Source organism: Artemia franciscana, chromosome 7 (assembly GCF_032884065.1).
Source record: "Artemia franciscana chromosome 7, ASM3288406v1, whole genome shotgun sequence".
In the NCBI taxonomy this organism is placed as follows: Eukaryota; Metazoa; Arthropoda; class Branchiopoda; order Anostraca; family Artemiidae; genus Artemia; species Artemia franciscana.
In genome coordinates, this window is record NC_088869.1 from 47,676,093 (window position 1) to 47,700,556 (window position 24,464).

Here is a 24,464-nt window from a genome sequence, read left to right on the forward strand (position 1 = left end):
TTTCACAAGACCTATTTTGATCATAATGGTCAGAATGAGAAATTGTAGAAACGTTGGTAATCGCCATTTAAAATGGTGTGAACTCAATCAAAAACGGGATAAATTAATGCAATGATCTAGGTAGGGCCTAGAACCCGTGTTCATATTGTGAAAAAGCATAAAAGTGAGACCAAATTTGATTTCCAAGGACCTGTTTTCATTTTGGATGCAGGGATGGAAAACGTTCAAAATGTGCAATATTTGATGTTAAAGATGATGTAAAATGAAATGAAAATGATGTAATTTGAATGGGGTGATCTAGGTAAGGCACAATCAACAATTACAATACTATTATCGCCAGTATGGACTCCTTTGAGCTTCTTCAAAAACCTTGATATAGACAAGCATTTATTACACATATTATATTTATGCCAAGTTTGTGACAATCAAGAAAATTTGTATCGCTACTTTCCCAGGATGATAACAAAATTTTTAAAGAAACTAAACAAAAAAAATACATACAAAAAAACCCCAACTAATCAGACGTATAGCTAATGAGCAGTGAGAATAAAGACCATAAACCAATAATCTAAACTACGATCTTCCTCATAACAATCAAATAAAAATCATCCTAAACTCCATCGCATTCTCTTTGATGTCTATAAAAATTTCTCGAGTTAAAAAAGTTTTTCTACACATATCAAGTTTGAAATGTTTCTCACTTGTATGCAGTCTTTCATGTGTATTCAAATAGCACACTTTCAAAAAATCTTCTCACAAACAGAGCATTAATTGGCTACTAACCTGTACGCACTCTTTGGTGCCTGCCCATGCTATCAGGTTAGGAACTACCCGCTTTTCAAATGCCTCACGTTTAAACTGTTTCATTAAACTTTATGCACTCTTTTGTGAATGTTCAAACGGTACGATATGAAACACAATCTTGTCAAATGCATCACATTTAGTAGTTTCTAACCTGTATGCAGTCTTCGATGCCTCTTTAAATTGGACAATTGAGAAAAGGTTTTGTCACAAACATCACACTTAAACGGTTTCTCACCCGTATGCATTCTTTTGTGCGTGTTCAGATTTGATGTGTGAGAAAAGGTCTTGTCACATACATAACATTTAAACGGTTTTTCACCTGTGTGTAGTCTCTGATGTGTGTTCAAATTTGCCGAGTGAGAAAAGGTCTTATCACATATATCACATTTAAACGGTTTTTCACCTGTATGCACTCTTTGGTGCAGGTTAGAATGTTCAGCTTGAGAAAAGGTTTTGTCACATACGTCACATTTAAACGGTTTCTCACCTCTATGCAGTCTTTGGTGCCTCTTCAAATTTCGTGCTTCAGAATAGATCTTGTCACATACCTCGCATTTATATATTTTTTTCTCTTTATGCTGTCTGTGACGTCTTTCCAATTTTGTGTGCATTCTACTTTGAAGGTGACTTTTCAAACTTTTTTTCTGATTATATAAGCCATTTGCTTCAGATTCCAATGAACACAAATTTGAGAGGACGCTTGTACATGGATCCTTTGAATTAACTAGTGACGTATTTGCTTGTAAGTGTAGTTCAGACACGTGTGGAAAAAAGTAACCTACAATTTTTACAATTCTATAAGATTAAAAAAAACATTTCTTTTGATAGGTTTTAACAACTAATTTTATTTTTGATCTTTCTTCTCTCGCTCCTGTAGATAATTATGTTAGCTTTTAAAATTAGTTATTTTGATGTAAGTAAAGAGCGTAAATGAAACCTTAAATAATCAAAAGGAACATCATGTGATATATCCAACGACAATTGGAGGAAAGGCAATCCTTTTCTCAACTAAATGAGGAAGAAATGAATGCGCATCATTTGTCGAAGTTGAAAAGTTTTTGGGTAAAAGCAAAGCTGCATACTATGTAACCCAGGTAAACGAGATTTTTATATGTGGTAGAAAACTTGGTTGTATTGGGAATCAGAAGTTTAAGTGTCCTTTTTAAGAGTAACTAATGATGACAAGGTAACCGGCCCATTGCACGTTTTCCCTAAATGTATTCAGTCAAAATTCTGAGATAAATATACCTCCCACAGCCCCTCCGGACAAGGGCTGTAAATTATAAATGTTGCTCATTGTTAATATCCAAGGTACACAAATAGTTACACAAATAGACAACTAAGTTACACAAATAGACAACTGCTAACATATAAGGTTTTTATTATTAACTAGCTGTTGGGGTGGCGCTTCGCGCCACCCCAACACCTAGTTGGTGGGGGCGCTTCGCGCCCCCCCCAAGCCCCCCCGCGCGCGTAAGTCGTTACGCGCCATAATAGTTACGCGCCATTGTAGTTGTGTCCCTATGTCCCACCTGTGAATATAGATAGATATATATATATGGTTTTAACTACGTAAAACTTGCGAATATACAACATTCTTTGCTGTCCCATTGTCTTTGCATATAAATAGATTGTCAGGTTTACCGACTCTTGAACATGCAACATATAATGGTCCATGGGAAAACAATCTGTATTCAGATCTATACCTCATGATTCTAATGATTGCCCTTGAGCTTTGTTGATGGTGATTGCTAATCGACCATTCCCTGTCCCGGTGTCCCGGTCGTCATTTACATCCCCCTGTTTCCCCCGGTGTCCCCGTTGTAGTTGTGTCCCTGTGTCCCGGTCGTCATTTATATTCCCTGTGTCCCGGGTCCCGGTCGTCATTTGTATCCCGGTGTCCCGGTCTGTATATACATTCGTTTTTTAGTTTTGTTTTTCTCCTTTATTTTTTTCCTTTTTTTTTCTTTTTTAGCTTATTTAGATTTTTAGATTTTTTAGTTTTTTTATTAGTTTTTAGTTTTTTTTTCTTTTTAGTTTTTTTGTCCCGGTCGTCATTTATATCCCCCTGTTTCCCCCGGTGTCCCCGTTGTAGTTGTGTCCCTGTGTCCCGGTCGTCATTTATATTCCCTGTGTCCCGGTCGTCATTTGTATCCCGGTGTACCGGAGTTGTGTCCCTGTGTCCCGGTCGTCATTTATATTCCCTGTGTCCCGGGTCCCGGTCGTCATTTGTATCCCGGTGTCCCGGTCTGTATATACATTCGTTTTTTAGTTTTGTTTTTCTCCTTTATTTTTTTCCTTTTTTTTTCTTTTTTAGCTTATTTAGATTTTTAGATTTTTTAGTTTTTTTATTAGTTTTTAGTTTTTTTTTCTTTTTAGTTTTTTTGTCCCGGTCGTCATTTATATCCCCCTGTTTCCCCCGGGTCGTCATTTATACTCCCTGTGTCCCGGTGCTTTGTTGATTGCTAATCGAACATTCCTTTTGTCCTGGTCGCTTTCTCTTTGAGTGTCGTCATTTATTTTTTTCTTTTTTAGTTCTTTTAGTTTTTACCTTTTTTAGTTTTTTTTAGTTTTTAGTTTTTTTAGTTTTTTACCTTTTTTTAGTTTTTTTAGTTTTTTTTAGTTTTTTAGCTTTTTTATTTTTTTTATTAGTTTTTAGTTTTTTTGTAGTTTTTGCCTTTTTTTTAGTTTTTTTAGTTTTTTAGCTTTTTTATTAGTTTTTAGTTTTTTTTGTAGTTTTTGCCTTTTTTTAGTTTTTTTAGTTTTTTAGCTTTTTTATTTTTTTTATTAGTTTTTAGTTTTTTTTGTAGTTTTTGCCTTTTTTTTCTCTTTGAGTGTCGTCATTTATTAGTTTTTTCCTTTTTTTTTTTAGTTTTTTATTGGTTTTTACCTTTATTTTAGCTTATTTTTCAGTTTTTTCCTTTTTTTTAGTTTTTTTTATTTTTTATTTTTTTTAGTTTTTTACCTTTTTTTAGTTTTTTTGGTTTTTTAGCTTTTTTACTTTTTTTATTAGTTTTTAGTTTTTTTTGTAGTTTTTGCCTTTTTTTAGTTTTTTCAGTTTTTTTTTTAGTTTTTTATTGGTTTTTACCTTTATAGTTTTTTTAGTTTTTTAGCTTTTTTATTTTTTTTATTAGTTTTTAGTTTTTTTTTGTAGTTTTTGCCTTTTTTTAGTTTTTTCAGTTTTGACGTCACCTGATCCAGTTTTTTCAGGTGACGTCACCTGACACATCCATCCATCCATCCACAGACAACTTATTTTTATATATATAGATAAAAGATGACATTTTTGATCTTGGATCTCCAACAAAGCTTAAATTACTAAGGAAAAATCATCGAGGAAATGTTGAAACGGATGCCGAAGATATTCAAAACAAAATAGGATATAAGCAATATCTAAAGAACAGATGAGGGTATAAGGTTAAAAATTATCAAAGTATGTTTTTGGTATGCTGAAGAAAGATTGGAGGGTACCCTGATCTCTTCCCCTCTCCTTGTCTTTTTTGGCACCCTTTTACCCTACAATTATCGAAATTTGTGAGAAATTACCAAGCATGAAGCCTAATTTCAGCTATTTATTCCATGATCCAAAAAAGATATAGTCCCGATGCTTGCTAAAGACAAGTCGCTTGTTTGTCTTGTAAGAACAGGGAAGGATTTGATATTATTACGCAAGCGATTATCTACTTAATCCGAATGAATGGAATTTCATCTGCATGAATATAGACAAAGCTCAAGGCGACCGTGCTATGAGTAATCTTATTTATTCTCAAGAACAGCTACCTTTACCATTTAAGCAGCCTTCACCAAGACATAAGGACTTTGGGGGCTCGCTACCAAGAAAGGTGATATCCTCATATGATGACAGATTAAAAAATAATGCATTTAATTTAGTTTCTGTGAGAATTTCTGTGATTTTTATTTTGTTAATTTTCTTATAAATAAAAACAGATGTTTAAATTTAACTGTTTTGCTAATTATATCTTCAAAACTTGAGGTCTTATCCCAAATTGTCTTTCATCAAATAGACAAGATATTTATACAGCCCAATCCATTCCATTCAAATGTATAGACAAAGGTTATTTTGAAACAATGGACAATGTACAATCAAATAGACAAAGGCTATTTTAATGACAAAAATAGATTATTTTTTAGTTACTTTAGTTACAAAGGTCCTTTACTTGTTAGCAGCTACCGCTATAACAATGATAAAATTTGGCGATAAGTTTTCTCTTGTAACTTTCACTAAATAGATAAGATACTCAATCAGCCCAGTTCATTACGCTTAGATCTGCCCCTTTTTAACAAAACTAATTTTTTAGTTTTTGATGGAAGTAAAAAAGCGAAGTGAAAACATAGAACTAACGAAAATTACAGCTTTTTAGCTTATGCAATGTATACCGGTAATATTTCCCTGCGTTAAATGAATTCTGTAAAGCCAGTCTTTTACTGAAAACTGGAATTGTTAAAAAATTTTTGGGGCCTTCAAGCTACTTAAGGACTATTCTTTTTCTAATCGTGTCTGTTTTTCATTTTTCGGTAAAATGCTAAACACTACAGAAATATTCTTCCGTCAATTTAGGGAAATATGAAGATTCAGTGAATCTGGACCTATTTTAAACATATATATTTGTTGTATAGACTGCTGCTTGTTGAATATTTTGTTATATAAACTGTTTTTTCAAAACATTTTGTATTGATTTTCGACTTGGCTCATCACTTTCATCAGGAAACTGCTCTTTCAATTATTTTAAACGACAGCAAAGATGCCTGTGCTTTTAACAGCAAGATGTTGAGGAAGGAAGGAAATAAAGTGTGATCAAAAGTCGCAAAGAAACCCTTGTAATACATGTTGATCAGAGTAACATAGGCCAAGCAATAACTGAACTTGTTTAAACCCTTCTAAACTACAGAAGGTTTGCGGGTAGTTTTACTACAAACATTCTATTTGAGCAAATTAACAAAATTAAAACTAAGACAACTAATTTAAATTTAAAATTAGTTTAAAACACAGTAAAAACACTAACATTTTAACATCATTAAATTGCATACTAAGGCATTAACAAATAAATCATTTAAGGTTCGCATTTAAGTTAATTAGCATTAAATTTGAAGTAAATAAATATTAATATATGTACCTAATTAAGAACTTACCCTAAGTATATACCATCAGTTGTTCGATACAAAAAATTAATTGTTACCTAGACCATTAAAAAGAAGTTCAAGGAGTGGGCACCTTCAGTGTCATAGAACAAAAACAGAAAAATTTAAATTTAAAGACAAAGACCTGTGAGTTACAATTCACCGTTATGTTTCCGGTATCTTTTGTTAGTTAGTTTGCCTGTTACTTTCCTATTACCCCCACGTCCTTCTCCCCCAAACGAACTCTGTCAAAAATCTGAGATAGGTAAACCTCCCTCAACCTCTCAGAGGAAAAGGCTCAAGTTATAAAAATCGCCTACTGTTAATATCCACGGTTTTAATAAAATAAGCAGCGTCAAAAATTCTGGATGGGGTTCATTTGATAGGGAATCGAAAGTTATAGCGCCCCTTTGAGAGTCAAAAGGCGACTAATCGAAGGGCAAACCCCCCACCCTCCAGGCTTTTTCGCCCCAATGCATCTTATAAAAATTTGGCGTGTGAAACAAAGAAAAAAAGGATAGAATATATGAAAAATAAAATCAAATACATGATACAAAGGGAGGAATTTGTCAGCCAGTAGCAAACTATGAAAACAAAAACAAGCAAATATTTCGAGAAGGACCTCCACCAAGTCGTCCTCATTGCTCAGAAAAACTAAAACAAAAAACAAAGACAAAATCTAACCTTTTGATCTGAACTCTACAAGACGACTCTTTTAATACGTAAATCAGAGCTATGAAGCCTCAGCAAAAACTGAAGTTGTTAAACCCTTCCACACTAAACAAGGACTGCCAGTAGTTTTACTACAAATATTTTATTTAAGTAATTTAATAAAATTAAACTAAATAAAATTTAAAATTATTTTCAAATTAAAACAAAATAAAATCAACCTTATTCTTACATCTTCATATTGCATATTAAGGCATTAACAAATAAATCATTTCAGGTTTACAGTCAATTCCTATTAAATTTAGATTTAAACTGATATTAATTTCTACACCCTAATTAAGAACATTCCCTAACTATATACCATTAGTTGTTCAGTATAAAAACTCGTTGTTACCTACACCATTAAAAAGAATTTCATGGGGTGGCACCTTCACTGTCATAAAAAAAGTGAAATTTTAAGAGAAAGCGCCTATAAGTAACAGTTTATTATTATATTTTCATCATCTTTGAAATGAGAAGTTGGCATCTATAAGGCGTTTTTCATTAAGGTATTAGAAACGTTTGCACATTAGTTTTCCTTTTATTTGATCAAAAGAATTGGGAAAACAGTTTTCAAAGACATACAAGGGAGTTTAAAAAAGAATTTGTTCTTAAGACTATGGTTATCTTTAGAAATGAGGATCAAAGAATTCTAGTAGTAGTATGATCATGAAAAGCGAAAACAAGTTCTAGGGTGTAACATTCAGATATTACATTCATTTTTTTATATTTCGTTTTAGTAAACTAATACTCGGTAGTAAAAATTTTTGGTAGGCACTTCAGGTCATAACAGCTGATTTTCTCCGTATTTCAACTTAAATTTCAAATAAAAAAATTGACTTAATTAATTGATAAACTCTTGATCTATATAGATATATACACTATACATGTGAATTGTAAAAACTACATAAAGATACAATGTTAAGGCTTATTATCAAACTTTTTGAAAAACAATATTCAACAAGCTAATTTCAATTTAAAATTTGAAAACGTTGATAGAAAACCCCAAAAACGGTTTGACAAACACTTACTCAGTGGAATAAGATAAAACAAAAGTTTCATCTTATGATTAAATCCCTTTGTCCTATTTTTGTCCCAATAAAATCTTATCTGATACATTTCATTCTTCAAAAACAAAATCCTTGAAATGTACCTTGATTGTCAGAGCATATGGGTTCCAGGTCCAATTCCTGGGTGCCGTTTTCAAGTTTGCATGGTACTGAAATACTAGTTGGAACATCTTCACATTTGACAAAAAGATAGTTTGGAATGTCAAAGACCTTCTCATTGTCACCTAATAGAGCATCTTCGACTTCTTGAACAAAATTTAAATTAAAAGGACATAGTAAAAATTCAACAATAAAACTTACTAAACGAATCCTTAAACAATTGTAAGAAAAAAAATACCAATCAATTGGGGTTCTCGTTAAGCAGCTGAATCCAGTTAACTTTATCCCTCCCCAACGCGTGTTATAACTAGATAACTTTAGAAACAGGAGCTAAGAGCACATATGGCACTTGTGACGAGGTCGGAAGAGCCAAGAGCTCTAGCATGAATTCTAAGGCATGAGCTCTAGCAAAATTCTAAGAATAAATAGATTAATTTAAAAGGAAAGTCAGAGGCTTAATGCCGATAACGATTTAAAATAAGAGCTCTGAGACATAAGGTCCTTCTAAATATCAAAATTCATTAAGATCCGATCACCCACTCGTATGTTAAAAATACCTCCTTTTGTTCTAATTTTTCCTCTCCTTTCAACCCCCCTCCTCCCCAGATGGTCAAATCGGGGAAAATAAATTTATCAGGTCAATTTGTGCAGCTCCCTGACATATCTTCCAATTTTCATCATCCAACCACATCCAGAAGCACCAAACTTGCCAAAGCACTGGACCCCACTAACTCCCCCAAAGAGAACAGATCCAATCCGATTACGTCAATCACGTATCTACAACATTTGGTTATTCTACCCAACAAGTTTCATCTCGATCTCTCCACTCTAGGCGCTTTCCAAGATTTCTGGGTTCCCCCTCGAACTCCCCCCAATGTCGCCAGATTTGCTCGGGATTTGAAATAAGAGCTCTGAGACACGAGTTCCTTCTAAATGCCAAATTTCATTATGATCTGGTCAACCGTTCTTAAGTTAGAAAGACCTCCATTTTTATAATTTTTCCGAATTAACACCCCCCCCAACTCTCCCAAAAAGAGCAGATCTCTTCCAACTATGTAAATTACGTATCTAGAACTTGTGCTTATTCTTCCCATCAAGTTTCATCCCGATCTCTCCACTCTAAGTGTTTTCCAAGATTTTCGGTTTCCAAGATTTCTGTATCCCCCCTTCAACCCCCTATGTCCCCGAATCCGATTCAAAATGAAAATGGAGCATCTGGGACATAAGATCTTTCTATATATCAAGTTTCATTAAGATCCGATCTCCCATTCGTAAGATAAAGAAACCTAAATTTTCACGTTTTCCAGTTACCTCTCCAACTCCCCCAAATATCACCAGATCTGGTCGTGATTTAAAATATACGTGATCTGAAGCACAAGATACTTCTAAATATCGAATTTCATTAAGATCTGATTACCCGTTCGTAAGTTACAAATGCCTCATATTTTCTAATTTTTCTCAATTAAATTTAAAAATCCGATCCTTTCACTCCAAGCCTTTTCCAAGATTTCCGGTCCCCCTAACTCCCCCAATGACATTGGATCCAGTCGGGATTTAAAATAAGAGATCTGAGTTACGGAGTCCTTCAAAATATGAAATTTCATTAAGATCCGATCACTCTTTCATGGGTTAAAAATACCTCATTTTTTATAATTTTTCACGATTGATCCTCTCCCGACTCCCCCAATGTGAGCGGATCCGTTCTGGTTATGTCAATCACGTATTTAGGATATGTGCTCATTTTTCCCACCAATTTTTATCCCTCCACTCTTTGCCTTTTCCGAGATTTCCGGTCCCCCCCGACTCCCCCCAATAACACTGGACCCGGTCGGGATTTAAAATAAGAGATCTGAGTTACGAAGTCCTTCTAAATATGAAACTTCACTAAGATCCGATCACTCCTTCATAAGTTAAAAATACCTCATTTTTTCTAATTTTTCAGAATTGACTCCCCCCCCCCAAAGAGAGCAGGTCCTTTCCAGTCATTTAATCACGTATCTAGGACTTGTGCTCAGTTTTTCCACCAATTTTCAGCCCGATCCCTCCACTCTAAGTGTCTTCAAAGATTTTAGGTTTCTTCTCCAACTCCCCTCAATGTCACCAAATCCGGTCAGGATTTAAAATAAGAGCTCTAAGACACGATATCCTTCTAAATATCAGATTTCATTAAGATGCGATCACCCGTTCGTAAGCGAAAAATACCGCCTTTTTTCTAACTTTTCCGACTTAACTGTCCCTCCACTCCCGCCAGATGGTCGAATCGGGGATACGACTATTTGTAATTCAATCTGGTCTGTTCCCTGATACGCCTCCCAAATTTCATCGTCCTAGCTTATCTGGAAGTGCCTAAACTAGCAAAACCGGAACAGACAGAATTTGCGATTGCTATATGTCACTTGGTTAATACCAAGTGTCATCAAAACAAGTTTTTCAAAAAAAGTAAAGAACTTCATTAAACCAAAAATTAGTAGAAATAAAAGCCTCCAAGCTAAAACTAGCTCAAATCATAATCAATAGCTACATCTACGTTGCATGGGCAATGTGAGGTGTTGCGGCAACCTTTGTTCGGCTTCACCGAGTAAAGTGTTGCGAGAGCGATACTTTGGTTTTGTTTCCTCGCTTCGATTAAACGCTGAAGTTGTTAATCTCTAAGGATCTTAAGATAAATACTAGGTACACCAACTCGCAAAAGTTGCAAACCCCTCTTTGCAACTAACCAAAAATTGTAGCCCAACAGCCGATTATTACTTAAAAGTTCCCTACATGTCTTACCACTGGAACCAAATTGGTCTTACCTACACCGGAAACAAATAATAGGTACACCAACTAGCAAAAGTTGCGAAACCCTCATTGCCGAAGATGATTATGATCTAACAGACAACTGTTGCTTAAAACTCCCGTATATGTCTCACAATTGGTATTGGCCTGTTTTTGGTTTCAGTGTGCAACTTACTACTGACGCTGTCAACCCCTTTGAACCTTCAAACAAGTATATATTATGAAGGCATTTTTATACCAAAAAATGAATGGCATATACTTTGATCAGCTCATTAAGAGCTATCGACTGCCATCGAAAAAAATATCTATCTGTCTTAGTTCAAAAGTTGACTTTTTTGCTGTAAGCCAAGTTTCTAGCGTCATCACTTATATCTGATACCATTTCTGTATCGGTCTATTTTTGGTTTCAGTGTGTTGTCAACCCGTTTTTATTTTGGTACTACTGAAGTTGTCAACCCGTTTAAACTTTCAAACTGATATATCTCAAGAAGGAATTTTTCTACCAAAATATGGATGACATTTGCTTTGATCAGGTCATCAAGAGTGACCGACTGTCGTCGAAAAAGAAGGTCTATCTGTCCTAGGAAATTACAACAGATAACTGAGTTTAACTAAAGAAAAAAAAAATAATTAAAAAAAAAAAAAAAAAAAAAAAAAAAAAAAAAAAAAAAAAAAAAAAAAAAAAAAAAAAAAAAAAACATGAGTAGGGCTGAGCCGCCGTGCGATGCTACTTGATAGTTTTTATGCTCTAGCAAAATTTTTGGCAGATTTTGTCTGGACAGTGCTAACACTATCCCCGAATTTTTGGGGATGTTCCAAAAACATCTGTCTTCTAGAAAAGAAAACGGTTCCCCAAAAACCCTCTTTCATTCAGGGTTGCCACCTCCAGTCATTTATCACTAGTCACTATCCACCCCTAGCAGCTATCACTTTCACTTAACTTGACATTTCTTTTTCACTCCTTTCCAAAGTTTCTTCTCAATTCACACATCAAAATCAGACATAGATAAATGAATTACTGACTTTTTTATGGCACTTGGTATTAACCAAGTGACATATAGCAATCGCCAATTCTGTCTGTCTGTCGGTCCCGGTTTTGCTACTTTAGGCACTTCCAGGTAAGCTAGGACGATGAAATTTGGCAAGCGTATCAGGGACCGGACCAAATCAACTTAGAAATAGTCGTTTTCCCGATTTGACCGTGTGGGGGGAGTGGAGGGCCGGTTAATTCGCAAAAAATAGAAAAATGAAGTATTTTTAACTTATGAGCGGGTGATTGGATCTTAATGAAAGTTGATGTTTGGAATGATATTGTGTCTCAGAGCTCTTATTTTAAATCCCGACCGGATCTGATGACATTGGGGGGAGTTGGAGGGGGAAAACCTAAAGTCCCGGCTTTGCTACTTTAGGCACTTCCAGGTAAGCTAGGACGATGAAATTTGGCAAGCATATCAGGGACCGGACCAGATTAACTCAAAAATAGTCGTTTTCCCGATTTGACCATCTGGGGGGAGGGAGATGGGGGCCGGTTAATTTGGAAAAAATGAAGTATTTTTAACTTATGAGCGGGTGATTGGATCTTAATGGAATTTGATGTTTGGAATGATATTGTGTCTCAGAGCTCTTATTTTAAATCCCGACCGGATTTGATGACATTGGGGGAAGTTGGAGGTGGGGGAAGCCTAAAATCTTGGAAAACACTTAGAGCGGAGGGATTGGGATGAAACTTGATGGAAAAAATAAGCGCAGGTCCCAAATACATGATTGACATAATTGGAACTGATTCGCTCTCTTTGGAGTAATTGGGGGGGGGGGAGTAATTCTTAAAAATTAGAAAAAAAATGAGGTATTTTCAACTTACGAACGGGTGATCGGATCTCAATGAAATTTGATGTTTAGAAGGATATCGTGTCATAGAGCTCTTATTTTAAATCCCGACCGGATCTAATGACGGGGCGGGGAGTTGGGAGGGGGAAACCTAAAACTTGGAAAACACTTAGAGTGGAGGAATCGGGATGACACATGGTGGGAAAAATAAACACAAGTCCTAGATAGATGAATGACATAAACGGAACGGATCCGCTCTCTTTGGGGTAGTTGGGGGGGGACGGGTATTTCTGAAAAATAAAAAAATGAGGTATTTTCAACTTACGAACGGGTGATCGGATCTCAATGAAATTTGATATTTAGAAGGATATCGTGGCTCAGAGCTCTTATTTTAAACCCGACCGGATCTGGTGACATTGGGGGGAGTTGGGAGGGGGAAACCTAAAACTTGGAAAACACTTAGAGTGGAGGGATCGGGATGAAACTTGGTGGGAAAAAAACACGAGTCCTAGATACATGATTGACATAACCAGAACAGATCCACTCTCTTTGGGGTAGTTGGGGGGGGGGTTAATTCTGAAAAATTAGAAAAAATGAGGTATTTTTAACTTGCGAACGGGTGATTGAATCTCCATGAAATTTGATATTTTGAAGGATATCGTGTCTCAAAGCTCTTATTTTAAATCCTGACCGGATCTGGTGACATTGGGGGAAGTTTGGGGTGGGGAAACCTAAAATGATGGAAAACGCTTAGATTGGAGGGATTGGGATGAAACTTGGCTGGAAAAATAAGCAGAAGTCTTGCATACGTGATTTACATAATTGGAACGGATCCGATAAATTGCGGCGGGGGGGGGGTAATTCTGAAAAATAACAAAAAATTACGTATTTTTAACTTACGAAGGAGTAATCGGATCTTCATGAAACTTCATATTTAGAAGGACCTCGTAACTCAGATATCTTATTTTAAATCTCAACCGGATCAAGCATAATTGGGGGGGATAGTTGGGGGGACCGGAAATCTTAGAAAATACTTAAAACGGTGAGATCAGGATGAAACTGGATGGGAAGAATAGAAACCTGTCTAGGATACGTGACTGACATAACTGGACCGGATCTGCTCTCTTTGGTGGAATTGGGGGGGGGGGGGTAATTTTGAAAATTGAGGTATTTGTAACTTACGAAAGGGTGACCAGATCTTAATGAAATTTGATATTTAGAAGGATCTTTTGCTTTAAAGTTCTAATTTCAAATTCCGACCAGATCCTGTGACATTCGGGAGAGTTGGAGGGGGAAACCGGAATTCTTGGAAGACATGAAAATTGGGGTATTTATATCTTACGAATAGATGATCGGATCGTGATGAAATTTGATTTTTAGAAGGAATTCATGTCTCAGAGCTCTTATTTCAAATCCCGACCAGATCTTTTGACATTGGGGGGAGTTGGAGGGGGAAATCTTGGAAAAACACTTGGAGTGGAGGAATCGGGATGAACCTTGGTGGATAGAATAAACAAATGTCCTTGATACGTGATTGACAGAATCGTACTGGATTCGCTCTCTTTGGGGGAGTTGGGGGGAGGGGTTCAGTGATTTGGCGAGTTCGGTGCTTCTGGACGTGCTAGGGCGATGAAAATTTGTAGGCGTGTCAGGGAGCTGCACAATTTGACTTGATAAAGTTGTTTTCCCGGATTCGACCATCTGGGGGGCAAAAGGGAGAGGAAAAATTGGAAAAAATTAGGTATTTATAACTTACGAGGGGGTGATCGGATCTTAATGAATTTTGATATTTAGAAGGACTTTGTGACTCAGAGCTCTTATTTTAAATCTTGACCGGCATTAAGCCTCTTATTTTCCTTTTTAAATCAATCTATTGATTCATAGAATTTTGTTAGAGCTCATACCATATGATCTCTTGGCTCTTAGCTCTTCTCGCCTCGTCACAAGTGCCATATGAACTCTTAGCTCTTGTTTTCATATGCTAGAAAAGCATTACGTTTATAAGATTATACCATTTCATCAAAGATTCTCTTGTGACTTGTGGTAAAGAAATTTATTTGAACACGTTTACTTTCAGTGTAATTTTGGGCATCGATGAAAAGAGGGTTATGTTAGACAGCTGGACCGTAAGTTTTCTTTTTTTTTCTTTTGCTATTCTGTTTGATTTTCAAAAGGTTTGAAAATATAAGAGAATTAGATTGAAAAATGATTCTATAATGAAAAAGAGATGTTTTATATGAAAATTATAATATCAATGCATGGTACCTATGCAGAGAAGAGGGAGGGGATTTTATAACTAATTTGGAAACATTTTCATTATCGAGCTATAAATTATAAGAATCCCATCCCGTGCATTACGAATTTGTCTTCTCAGCCAGGCTCTGGACAGTTTGTAACTTATTTTATTATTAAAATGAACCTGAACCACATGCGATTTATTCAGAAATTTAATGGTCCCTCTAAGATGATACCTTATTTTCTGCAATTTAGATTTAATCAGATACTCTTTTATTTTTTTTGGGAATAATATATTACTCTTAAATACATAATAATTGGATGCGTGATAGATTAAAGGTATTGATGTTTTCCCAAGAACCTTCACCGTTTAATTTTTTTTTTAATTTTGCTTCATCTGGTAAGTACAAATTTAGTACTTTTCTTTATTCCATGAAAATTTTTTTGAATATAACATTTTATCTTTAAATATATTCCGCTCCTCCTCTCCTCGCCATTGCTATCCCGGTGCACTCTCCCTGAAATGTTTTGGTGGGCGTCCATGCATGATTGAATGGTAATTACATGATTTTATAGTCTAGGAAAAGGTAAAGGATATGGCATTAGACTTTACAGTCCCTACCGGCGGTGCTGATCTCCGTTTCTTGGCCCTTCAGCCAGGAAGTGCAATGGGGGGTTGGGGGCCAACCATCCTGTGCTTTCGCACACCCTTCCTGTTTACCTTCCTAAGATTTCTCCAGGTACCCATTTAGAGCTGGGTAGACTCTAGCAAAGCTCATAGAGTCACGCCACTCCTGTCCTGTTGCTGTCACTTATTCTGGCAGCATACCTAGTTCAACTCTGCTGCCGAGTTCACCAGCTCATCTCCCCCCCCAAAGAAATAATTCATTAAAAAGTTTACATTGATACCTTTAGGCATAGTTGTGTTGGCTTTGCTAGTAGTAGTATCAAACAGTTCTTGCTCACAAAAACCAAAATACGAGGATAATATCTTTTTGGAACTGTCGTGGTTGGAGGAGTGGGCAAGGTGCGATTAAAATTTTTTTATTTGAATCGGGCACGGATATTCTTGGGGTTTGTGAAACATTTTTAGATGAAAACTCGGCAAATAAAATTAATATTAGCGATTTCCAATTCTTTCATGTAAGCAGAAATAAAAAAAGCAAGGTGGTTAAGCAATACTAGTTAAAAATTATATTCCGGCGCGACTGAGAGAAGAATTTCTATATCTGAATACTGAGATGGTTTTTGAAAGCTGTATTGTTGAATGTTTTTTTTTTTTTACCAAATAATGAAAAATTTTTAATTGCTGTAATTTATCGTACTCCCTCATCTAGCATAGCAGACTTTTTTGACAAATTTAAAAATCTGTTAAGCGTGATATCAAATCTTCGAATGCCATTATTTATCCTTGGGGACTTCAATATTGACTTAATGGGATGCCTCCCATCAAGCCTGCAAAGGATTGACCGACACGTCCTTCAGTTTTTAGAATGTAATCTTTCACATGGTATGAGCCCAGTATGTTTTATTCCGACACGAATTACAAATTCATCTTTTTCACTGATTGATAACATTTTTGCACCTTATACATGTGAGGCTACATTCGTGGTTATGGGAGATACGTCTGATCATTGTATTTTAATGTCTGACTTTAGAGTGCAAAAGATAGTCAATAAAGAAAACACTATGAAAAGGAGAAATTTTTCAAAAGTAAATATGAATGAACTAAAATCTAGTCTAAGCGATATAGATTGGAGTGAAGTTACTAACGAGAATGATTCAAATACATCTTTGGACGTATTTTATCGAATTCTGAACGAAAAACTGAATCTTCATTGCCCATTTAGAGATACATACCGGAAAAGAAACTCACCCAAAAAACCTTGGATAAGTTTACCGCTTTTAAAATCTATCAAGGAAAAAAATCGACTCTATAAGATAAAAATGAAATACCCCTCAGCTCATAATGTACAGCGATTCAAAAATTATAAAAATTTGCTGGTTAAAATTCTTAGAACAAGTGAACAAATTTATTATGAAAATTCAGTTAAAAAATCGGATTAACCTCGGACTACGTGGAAATTAATCAAGGAAAAAATTGGAAATAATACTAAGACATCACATCCTGAAGTGATTATAAATGAAAGTGGTGTTGAATTGAAGGGGAAGGATGTTGTTACAGATTATTTTTGTAATTACTCTTCCCATTTTAGTGCTACTGCTGATCTGAAATCCCCTGAATCTTTAATTGGTTCATATAAAGATTATTTACCGTCATCCGAAAATTCTAGTATGTTCCTGGCCCCTGTTACTTTCGGTGAATTCCAAAAGGTGATTACGAATTTAAAACGTGGGAATTCCCTAGGTCTAGATAGGCTCTCCCCAAATATTCTGAAAGAACTTGCTTGTGTAATCCATGTTCCATTGCTTCATATTTTAAACGCATCTATATCATCAGGGATCTTTTCAGAAGTATGGAAATCTGCACGAGTTATTCCAATTCATAAAAAAGGTGATAAGACAGATGTAGGCAACTACCGCCCTATAGCTATTCTTTCTCCAATATCTAAGGTTCTAGAAAAAAATATTCAAGAAAGAATTGTATCCTATTTTAATAAAAGGAATTTATTTACTAAAAATCAGTTTGGATTCAGGTCGGGTCATTCCACTGAACAAGCTATTGCTGCGCTAATCTTAGAGATTAATGATTCACTAAATGATGATAATTATGTGTCTGCTCTCTTCTATGATATAAAAAAGGCATTTGATACGCTAAACCATGAAATCTTGATGGAAAAAATTAATAACACAGGTATTAGAGGTAAAGGCCTAGATCTAATGAAATCTTACCTGCGTGATCGAAAAATTCAGGTAGAAATAAATGGACATCTATCAAGCCATATCGTTATTGATGATGTTGGAGTCCCCCAGGGATCAGTATTGGGGCCATTACTATTTTTGATTTATATAAATGACCTCCCAAGGTGTTTACCCTAAGATAATAGCTTAGCAGTCATTTTTGCAGATGATACGGCTGTGACAGTAAAAGCTAAAACCCCATCTTTGTTGGTTGAGAAAATGGTGACAGCAATGAAATCTTAGAATAAATGGTTTGCGTGTAACTGCCTAGCTCCAAACTTTTCTATTCTAGAACTGAATTCATGATTTTCGGGTGGTCACAATGGGCGATAAATAAAATTACCATAGATGAGTTAACTGTAAATCAAAGTAGGATAAAAAGAGTACACTCATTTCGTTACCTTGGCGTTACCTTCCCCTTTTATCATTCTCTGGAAGTCCTAACTTAAAACCCAAATCAACTCTTGAGATACGCTCTTTTGACAATGAACATGCACATATCATCTTTTGACTTAGTTCAAATTTACCCTCAATACTGTAAATCAGTGGTTCCCTACCAATTTTGGGCCATGCCCCATCTAGCCATTCCTAAAATCCTCACTCCCCCTAGTGATTTTTAAATTTGGTATTGAAAATTTTAATTGTATTCACCTGAAGGAAGTTGACCACAGTGGTGCCAATCAGGAGGGAGGGGCACACCCCCTAGGTTTGGAAAAGACCCTTTTACTTCTATTCAACAGCTATTTTGTATTTTAGCTAAGTGCTATATTGAACTAGCGAGACTGAATGACAGGTCGCTTATATTGTTCACCCCGTGTTTTTGTTTTTTCAGAGCCACTAAATAGCACTGTCAATGTTTAATGACTTTGTGTAGAAATGTTTCCTCTATTCTCAACTTAGAGAATCCTAAATATTCCGGTAGTAGACAATCCTGTCTTGAAATGTACCCGTAATCAAACATTGAGTAAAAAGTGAGAACAAACTTTGGAGTTTATTGCTGTCAGAATCTGAAAAAAAGAAGAAACTTCCGTACAAGAAACTGGCAATAATGTCGATGCTCAAAGTGCTGGGTTACTGGACATGATTTCCCTTACCTGCTGCAATTTTTCAGAAACAAGCTGAACAATAAATGACCCACGTCAATATGAAAGAGTGGTTTGTATTCCCCAGCCCATTGCAGCTTCCCGTAGCAGTCGAGAATCTCTCTCAAGTATCTTTACAACCCGTACCGACCAACCAGTTCAACGTATTCTTGAAAGATATCCGGCTTCCACTTCTAACGGAAGGGAATTCAGTGCACATTACTTTAAGACTTACAAATGCATTGAATATTCATAAAACTTAGACCGTGCTTTGTTTTGCAATCTGCCATTTATTGAGTGAGGCATTAAGGGCTGGGGAAACTGCTTGAAAAGGGCTTTGACTGGGAAAGAGTTTTGTTAGTGAGAAGACAGTTCTGGTCTATTGAAGCAACATGAGGGTAGTAAAAGAAAAAGGAATTGTGTGTCAGCATGGAAGTAATTTAAGATAGTTAGCAATGATACTTCGAGATGTGTAGCGAATAGCTTAAGTCAGTCCAGATCTCAAGAGGTTCAAGAAAATATAGAACATGTGAAGTAGAAGGCTTGTAGCAGTTTAAAAGCCTGTAGGGCTTAAACTTCTAGGAACAGGCAGCTTGAGTACATGCACTTTTCACATATCAATCAAAACTGTATTATGTATTTAACTGTAACTGAAGTTGTATTACGTTTTTTTTTTTTTTTATTGCTTTATTGTTATAAAAATGTGAAAAATGAGTGAAAAAGTTCAGTTGGAAGCCGAAAGGAGCTCGTTTAGGATCCGGGTGTTTTCTTTAAGAAGAAGCAGAAGTAGATTTTTCACGTTATTTGCTTTTGTGACTGTCAGGGTTTTCCTTCAAGGCGTTCTAATGAATAAGAAACATCCACAAACTGGCATATTCCATTGAACTGATGGAGCAAATTTTTAAAGGCGACAAAAAGCTGAAGGTCAATGTACAGTGCCAATTTGGTCACTATTGCAGTTATCAGTATCAAAACAATGCAAATACACTGATAAAAAAAATGCCTTGTGGCAAGATATTATTTCAAAGTAAAATCAACTAATTACTACGCTATTCTTGTTGCAAGACCAAAGATATTTCTAGAAAAGAAGGATTAGCTATCCTACCCAGGCACATATCAAATGGAAAAGGAATGGAGCATCTAATTGGCCTCTCTCACATGCAAATATTAGACACCAAAAGCTCATCCACCTTGCCCAATGTCATGCCCAATGTCATGACGATTCGTTATGAGTGGGGAATCTAACGGAGTTCAAAGAAAGCTTAGGGGGAAGGTGCGTCATGCAGTTTTTTTTTTTACACTGCCATGCCCATAAATTACTCTCGGTTTTGACTGATTGTCTGAAAAACATCAGCGAACCTTTGGATTTTTCTATATTGTGAAAAGACTTTATGTATTTATATCAAGCAGCAATACTTGACATGAAATTTTTGCGGAATTCCAGTGTATTAACAAGCAAAAAGTCTTGGAGCTTGAGAGGACCATCCAAACTTGCTGGTTTTATGCATGCCACTCTATTTCTAAGGTGAAGGCCAGGTTTGATTGTATTGTTGCTGTGCTAACTGCAGTCTCGGATAATTCTGATGGTGAGGCAGCGTGTCAAGCAAAACGACTCATGGGAAAAATTAACTCGGTATCTTTTTTCTCAACTTTGCATAAAATGGAAAAAGTGTTAGTCACTGTATTTTGTTAGTCAGAACAAATTAAGACAGAAAGCTGGCTGATTTAAAAGGGATTACACTGATTTTTGGGACATACAAGACACTCTAAAAACTGTGAAATGATAACAAATAAAAACTTGAGCATAAACATAACCGAATTCTTAGCTTTACACAATATCAATGAATCAAATTCCCCAAAATCCAAAACCAGTGCTTAGAACAAGAGAAGTCAAGGCATTTCCACTTATCTCAATGGCTTGATCAAATTCAACAACTGGTAAACGCAACATCAGTCAGTCAGTTTTATCAAACTCCAGCAAATTTCTGTACTTCAAGGTCATAGACCATTTCACAAGCCAGGCGGACTTACGATTCATACAAAATATGCCTCTGATCGGCACTTTGTCGGGCTTCTACCTTTCAAGCTCTGATTTTCTCGAGTTTTCTAAAGTTGAGAGGGAAATGTGAACCAAGTGATTCTTAATCTTGATGCCCTAGAAACCCAACTTTCTCTTACAAAGTTATATCTTTCAAAATGTGACACTTTTAAAATGGGTCTTCTTCAAGCTATTGAAATTTGATCTGACCTCTTAAGCGCCTATTCTGCACTGTTAAAACTAATGGAACTAGTTGCTACTTTACCTCTGACAACTGCCAGTAGAGAACAATTTTTCTTGGCATTAGAGCGTGTAAAGGATTATCTGCAATTGAAAATGGTTAATGACAGACAAAGTAATTCCATGATCATGGCTGTTGACAGAGAGGAGACACTGGATATGGATTAGTCAAAGACTTATCCAAACAGCAAAGTCACGGTTACCCCCTATTTTACGTATGTTTGCTCAATTGTATTTTGTTGTTTGTATTTTCATAATAAAATTGAAAAATATTCTTGCTCCCCACCTAAAATTTCATGAATTGGCACCACTAAAAGGCAACCAACTTGTTTTTTTTGGGGTGGGTTTTCCTCTAGTCGATTAAAAAACGGCAAGGCACCAGGCGAAGACCATATCACGGCGGAGGTGATAAAGGCATCAATCAGTTCATGCATATCTATATGGCTGTCCTTGTTCCGAAAAATTTGGATGACACAAAAAGTACCAACAGATTGGAGGCGCAGCACACTCATAAAACTCTTCAAAAAAGGCGATAAGACAATACCTGGGAATCGGAGAGGTATTAGTCTCTCGTCCATACTTGGCAAACTTCTTTCACTAATAATCCTTCACAGAATACAGAGTCCACTTGACAAGTACTTGAGAGAAAAGCAACATGGTTTTAGACCAGGACGTTCATGTACCGATTTGATCTTCACACTAAGGATGTTAACTGATGTTAGCCGAGAATGGCAAAACAAATTGTACATGGCATTTATATACTTTGAAAAGGCCTTTGCCTCGCTGCATCGGGAGACTCTATGGAAACTACTAACCTTTTATGGGATCCCTGAGAAGTTAATAGCCCTCATAATGGCTCCATACGAAGAATCTGAATGCTGTGTTAAAATAACAGAAGGAAGGACAAGATACTTTCGTGTCCTTTCCGGTGTTAAACAAGGCTGTGTCTTGTCACCTTTCCTGTTTGCGCTAGCCATTGACCATCTGTTCCGTAACACTGGCACCAGAAGCATACAATTAAACGTAGAACACCAAATTAATGATCTACTTTGCCCACGATATCACGCTTATTGAGTCCTGTAAACAAAGACTACAAGAATTTCTAGAAGATGTAAGTGACAGAGGCCAACTTTTGGGACTAAGAATCAACGCTGATAAAACAAAAAGTATGGCAGTAACCGATTCACCTTTACACCTGAGATGCGATAACCAGGACATTGAGCAGGTTCTAGAATTTAAATATATTGGGAGCACATTGTTAAATACGGGATCAACTGAAAAAGATACATCATGCCGCATTGGGCAGGCCTCCGGCACATTCAACAGACTGAAACCGATATGGAGGTCGCAGAATTTCTCCCTCCGACTCAAGCTTCGTCTATTCAATAGCAACGTCATCCCCGTCCTGTTATATGCTTCTGAAGCCTGGCATCTGAATAACACGCAAGAAAGGCGAATTCTAGTTTTCGAGAATACATGTCTCCAGAGAATACTAAACATCCAAGGGTCACAAAAAATCTCTAATGAGGAGGTGAGACGGATGACCAGACAACCCATAGTGACAGATGTCATTAGGACACGTCGGTGGAAATACTTGGGGCATGTACTTCGTATGGACGATTCCCGAATCCCGAAAGCGACGTTTCAGAGGCAACCAGAAGGAAGAAGAAAAAGTGGCAGGCCGTGCAATACACTGCAGCGCACCTATCAGACGGACCTGCGAAACATAAATGCTTCCCTTCAACCGGCGTGGGAAGATGTCCTTGCTGCGGCGCACATGAGGGATGACTGGCAGCTTCTCGTTGATGCCCTGGGCGCCTCTGGAGGCACAGGAGGATCTAAGGTCTAAGGTAAGGTTTCCTCTAGGCATATTTTAAACTAATAAAATATATTGACTGAATACATCACCTTTTATAAAATGGACACCATAATTGCAATACTATCATGTGTCTTTTTTGCTCTTTAAATGCATCTGAGTGTAATGTCAGTCACAAGAAAAAGGTGTCTCAAAATTGAGCCTCTAAAGTATAGTCAACTGAAGAGTGCACATCCTGCCCATGACCCACCAAAATGTTGCATTGCCCCACAAGTGGGGCATGCACCCCATGTTAGAAAACATGGCTGTAAATGGAGAAGTGTGGTAGTAGTAGTAGTAGGATTAGTATTGGAGGTAAGTATAGTAGTAGTGGTATCATGCAAATATTGTCTTTTTGATCATCTCCCTTGTCCTTTCCTCAAAATCCAAAAAAAGAAAAGCATAAACTGAGCCACTCAATTGTAACCTAACCTAACCTTAGGTATTTCCGTTTGTATTTGACTGCAAATAAGCCAGATGAACTTTTGCTTGGCTTCCATACTTATTTAATTTTTTTCATAGAAATCATTCTTAATAGTAATAACACTTTTTTGCCAGTGACTTTTATTTTTGAAAAAAGTTCCTGATTTGAGTGTTATCCATGCCTTTTTAACTGCATGTAACTGCAAGGAAATTGCAATCCGTGAACTAGCGTGTGTATAAAGTAAGTTCATATAAAGGCAAGCAAATAGTCTTATTTATATTCCTTAATTATGAGAAAGAAAGACAGATATAAACATAATCCAATTGAAGCTGAATTATTGGACCCAATGATAGACTCTTACAAGTAATTCTAATGTTAACACTATCACTGATTGCCAGATATCAAATGCAGAATATATTGATACAATTCTGGAAAGAGTCCAGTCTATTAATGCATATATTGATACACTTAGGCAGAATTTCACAGAGATAAAAACTGACTTGAGTACAGTAATAATTTGTGTTACACTGATAGAAAACAAACATAATATGCTGGAGACTCTTTTGGTTAGTTTAACAACCCCAACAACAAATCCTGTTGTGCTTAACTTGAAACACTGAACCATTCCTAAGATATGGCTGTTATTCTCTTTTGACAACATGTATACAGATGGTGTGTTGTGATTCAGTTCAGATTCCCAGCTCAAAATTCCTTGAAAATTTAACCTTAATACCCTAAGGCATAATTACATAGTAGTAGTATTGGTATCACTAGCAGTAGTATTAACAGTAATAGCAGTAGGGTAAAGGCAACAATGATTTGACAGTGCAATTTTTGACATCAAAAACAGGTAACATTTTTGTTATGTCGAATTTGTAGGTGAAAATCTTCCAATTTAAGAAAATCGGAATTTTTTACCCTTTTCTGATGAAACTTGAAACTTCTAATCAAACAGCTAGATTTGTAGATATTTTTTCTAAATACTGAAACCCTTTTCAAACCAAAAGTCTTTAAATTAAGCTTTCTAGAGTGGAAAGTGTTTTTTTTTACAAAAACGGTCAAATCATCAGTACCTTTAACCAAGTACTAGTAGCAGCAGAAGATTTGGTGTATTACCTTTGGTTAGTTGAACATTTCTCTTATTAAGTCCAGGAAGTTCCAACTTAATGCAATTAGTCATTGCTATGAAATTTTGCAGGTCGCATGATTTTCAAACACTCTCTACCCAAAGCCTCCATTATGTCAAATTAAAGAGAACAGAGGCAATGCAAAAAACTACTAACGAGGCCAAGCTTGCTTTCTA

At 36.1% G+C, this 24,464-nt stretch overlaps 1 protein-coding gene across 3 annotated transcripts in view; it reads right to left on the reverse strand.

The window, feature by feature from the left end:
* LOC136029387 (zinc finger protein 813-like) overlaps positions 1-24,464 on the reverse strand; it is a 32,604-nt gene continuing 8,140 nt past the window's right edge. Inside the window, exons 3-4 of one of the 3 annotated variants that reach the window (XR_010618021.1) lie at positions 7,683-7,966; positions 1-1,582 (exon numbers count right to left, since the gene is read on the reverse strand). Coding sequence is in view for 2 of the 3 variants with exons in the window: in XM_065707718.1 (XP_065563790.1) it covers positions 951-1,582; positions 7,805-7,966 (794 nt within the window). In the remaining variant the exon portion in view is untranslated. The remainder of the gene's footprint in view (positions 1,583-7,682; positions 7,967-24,464) is intronic. The other 2 variants (XM_065707719.1, XM_065707718.1) reach the window with 2 other exon arrangements.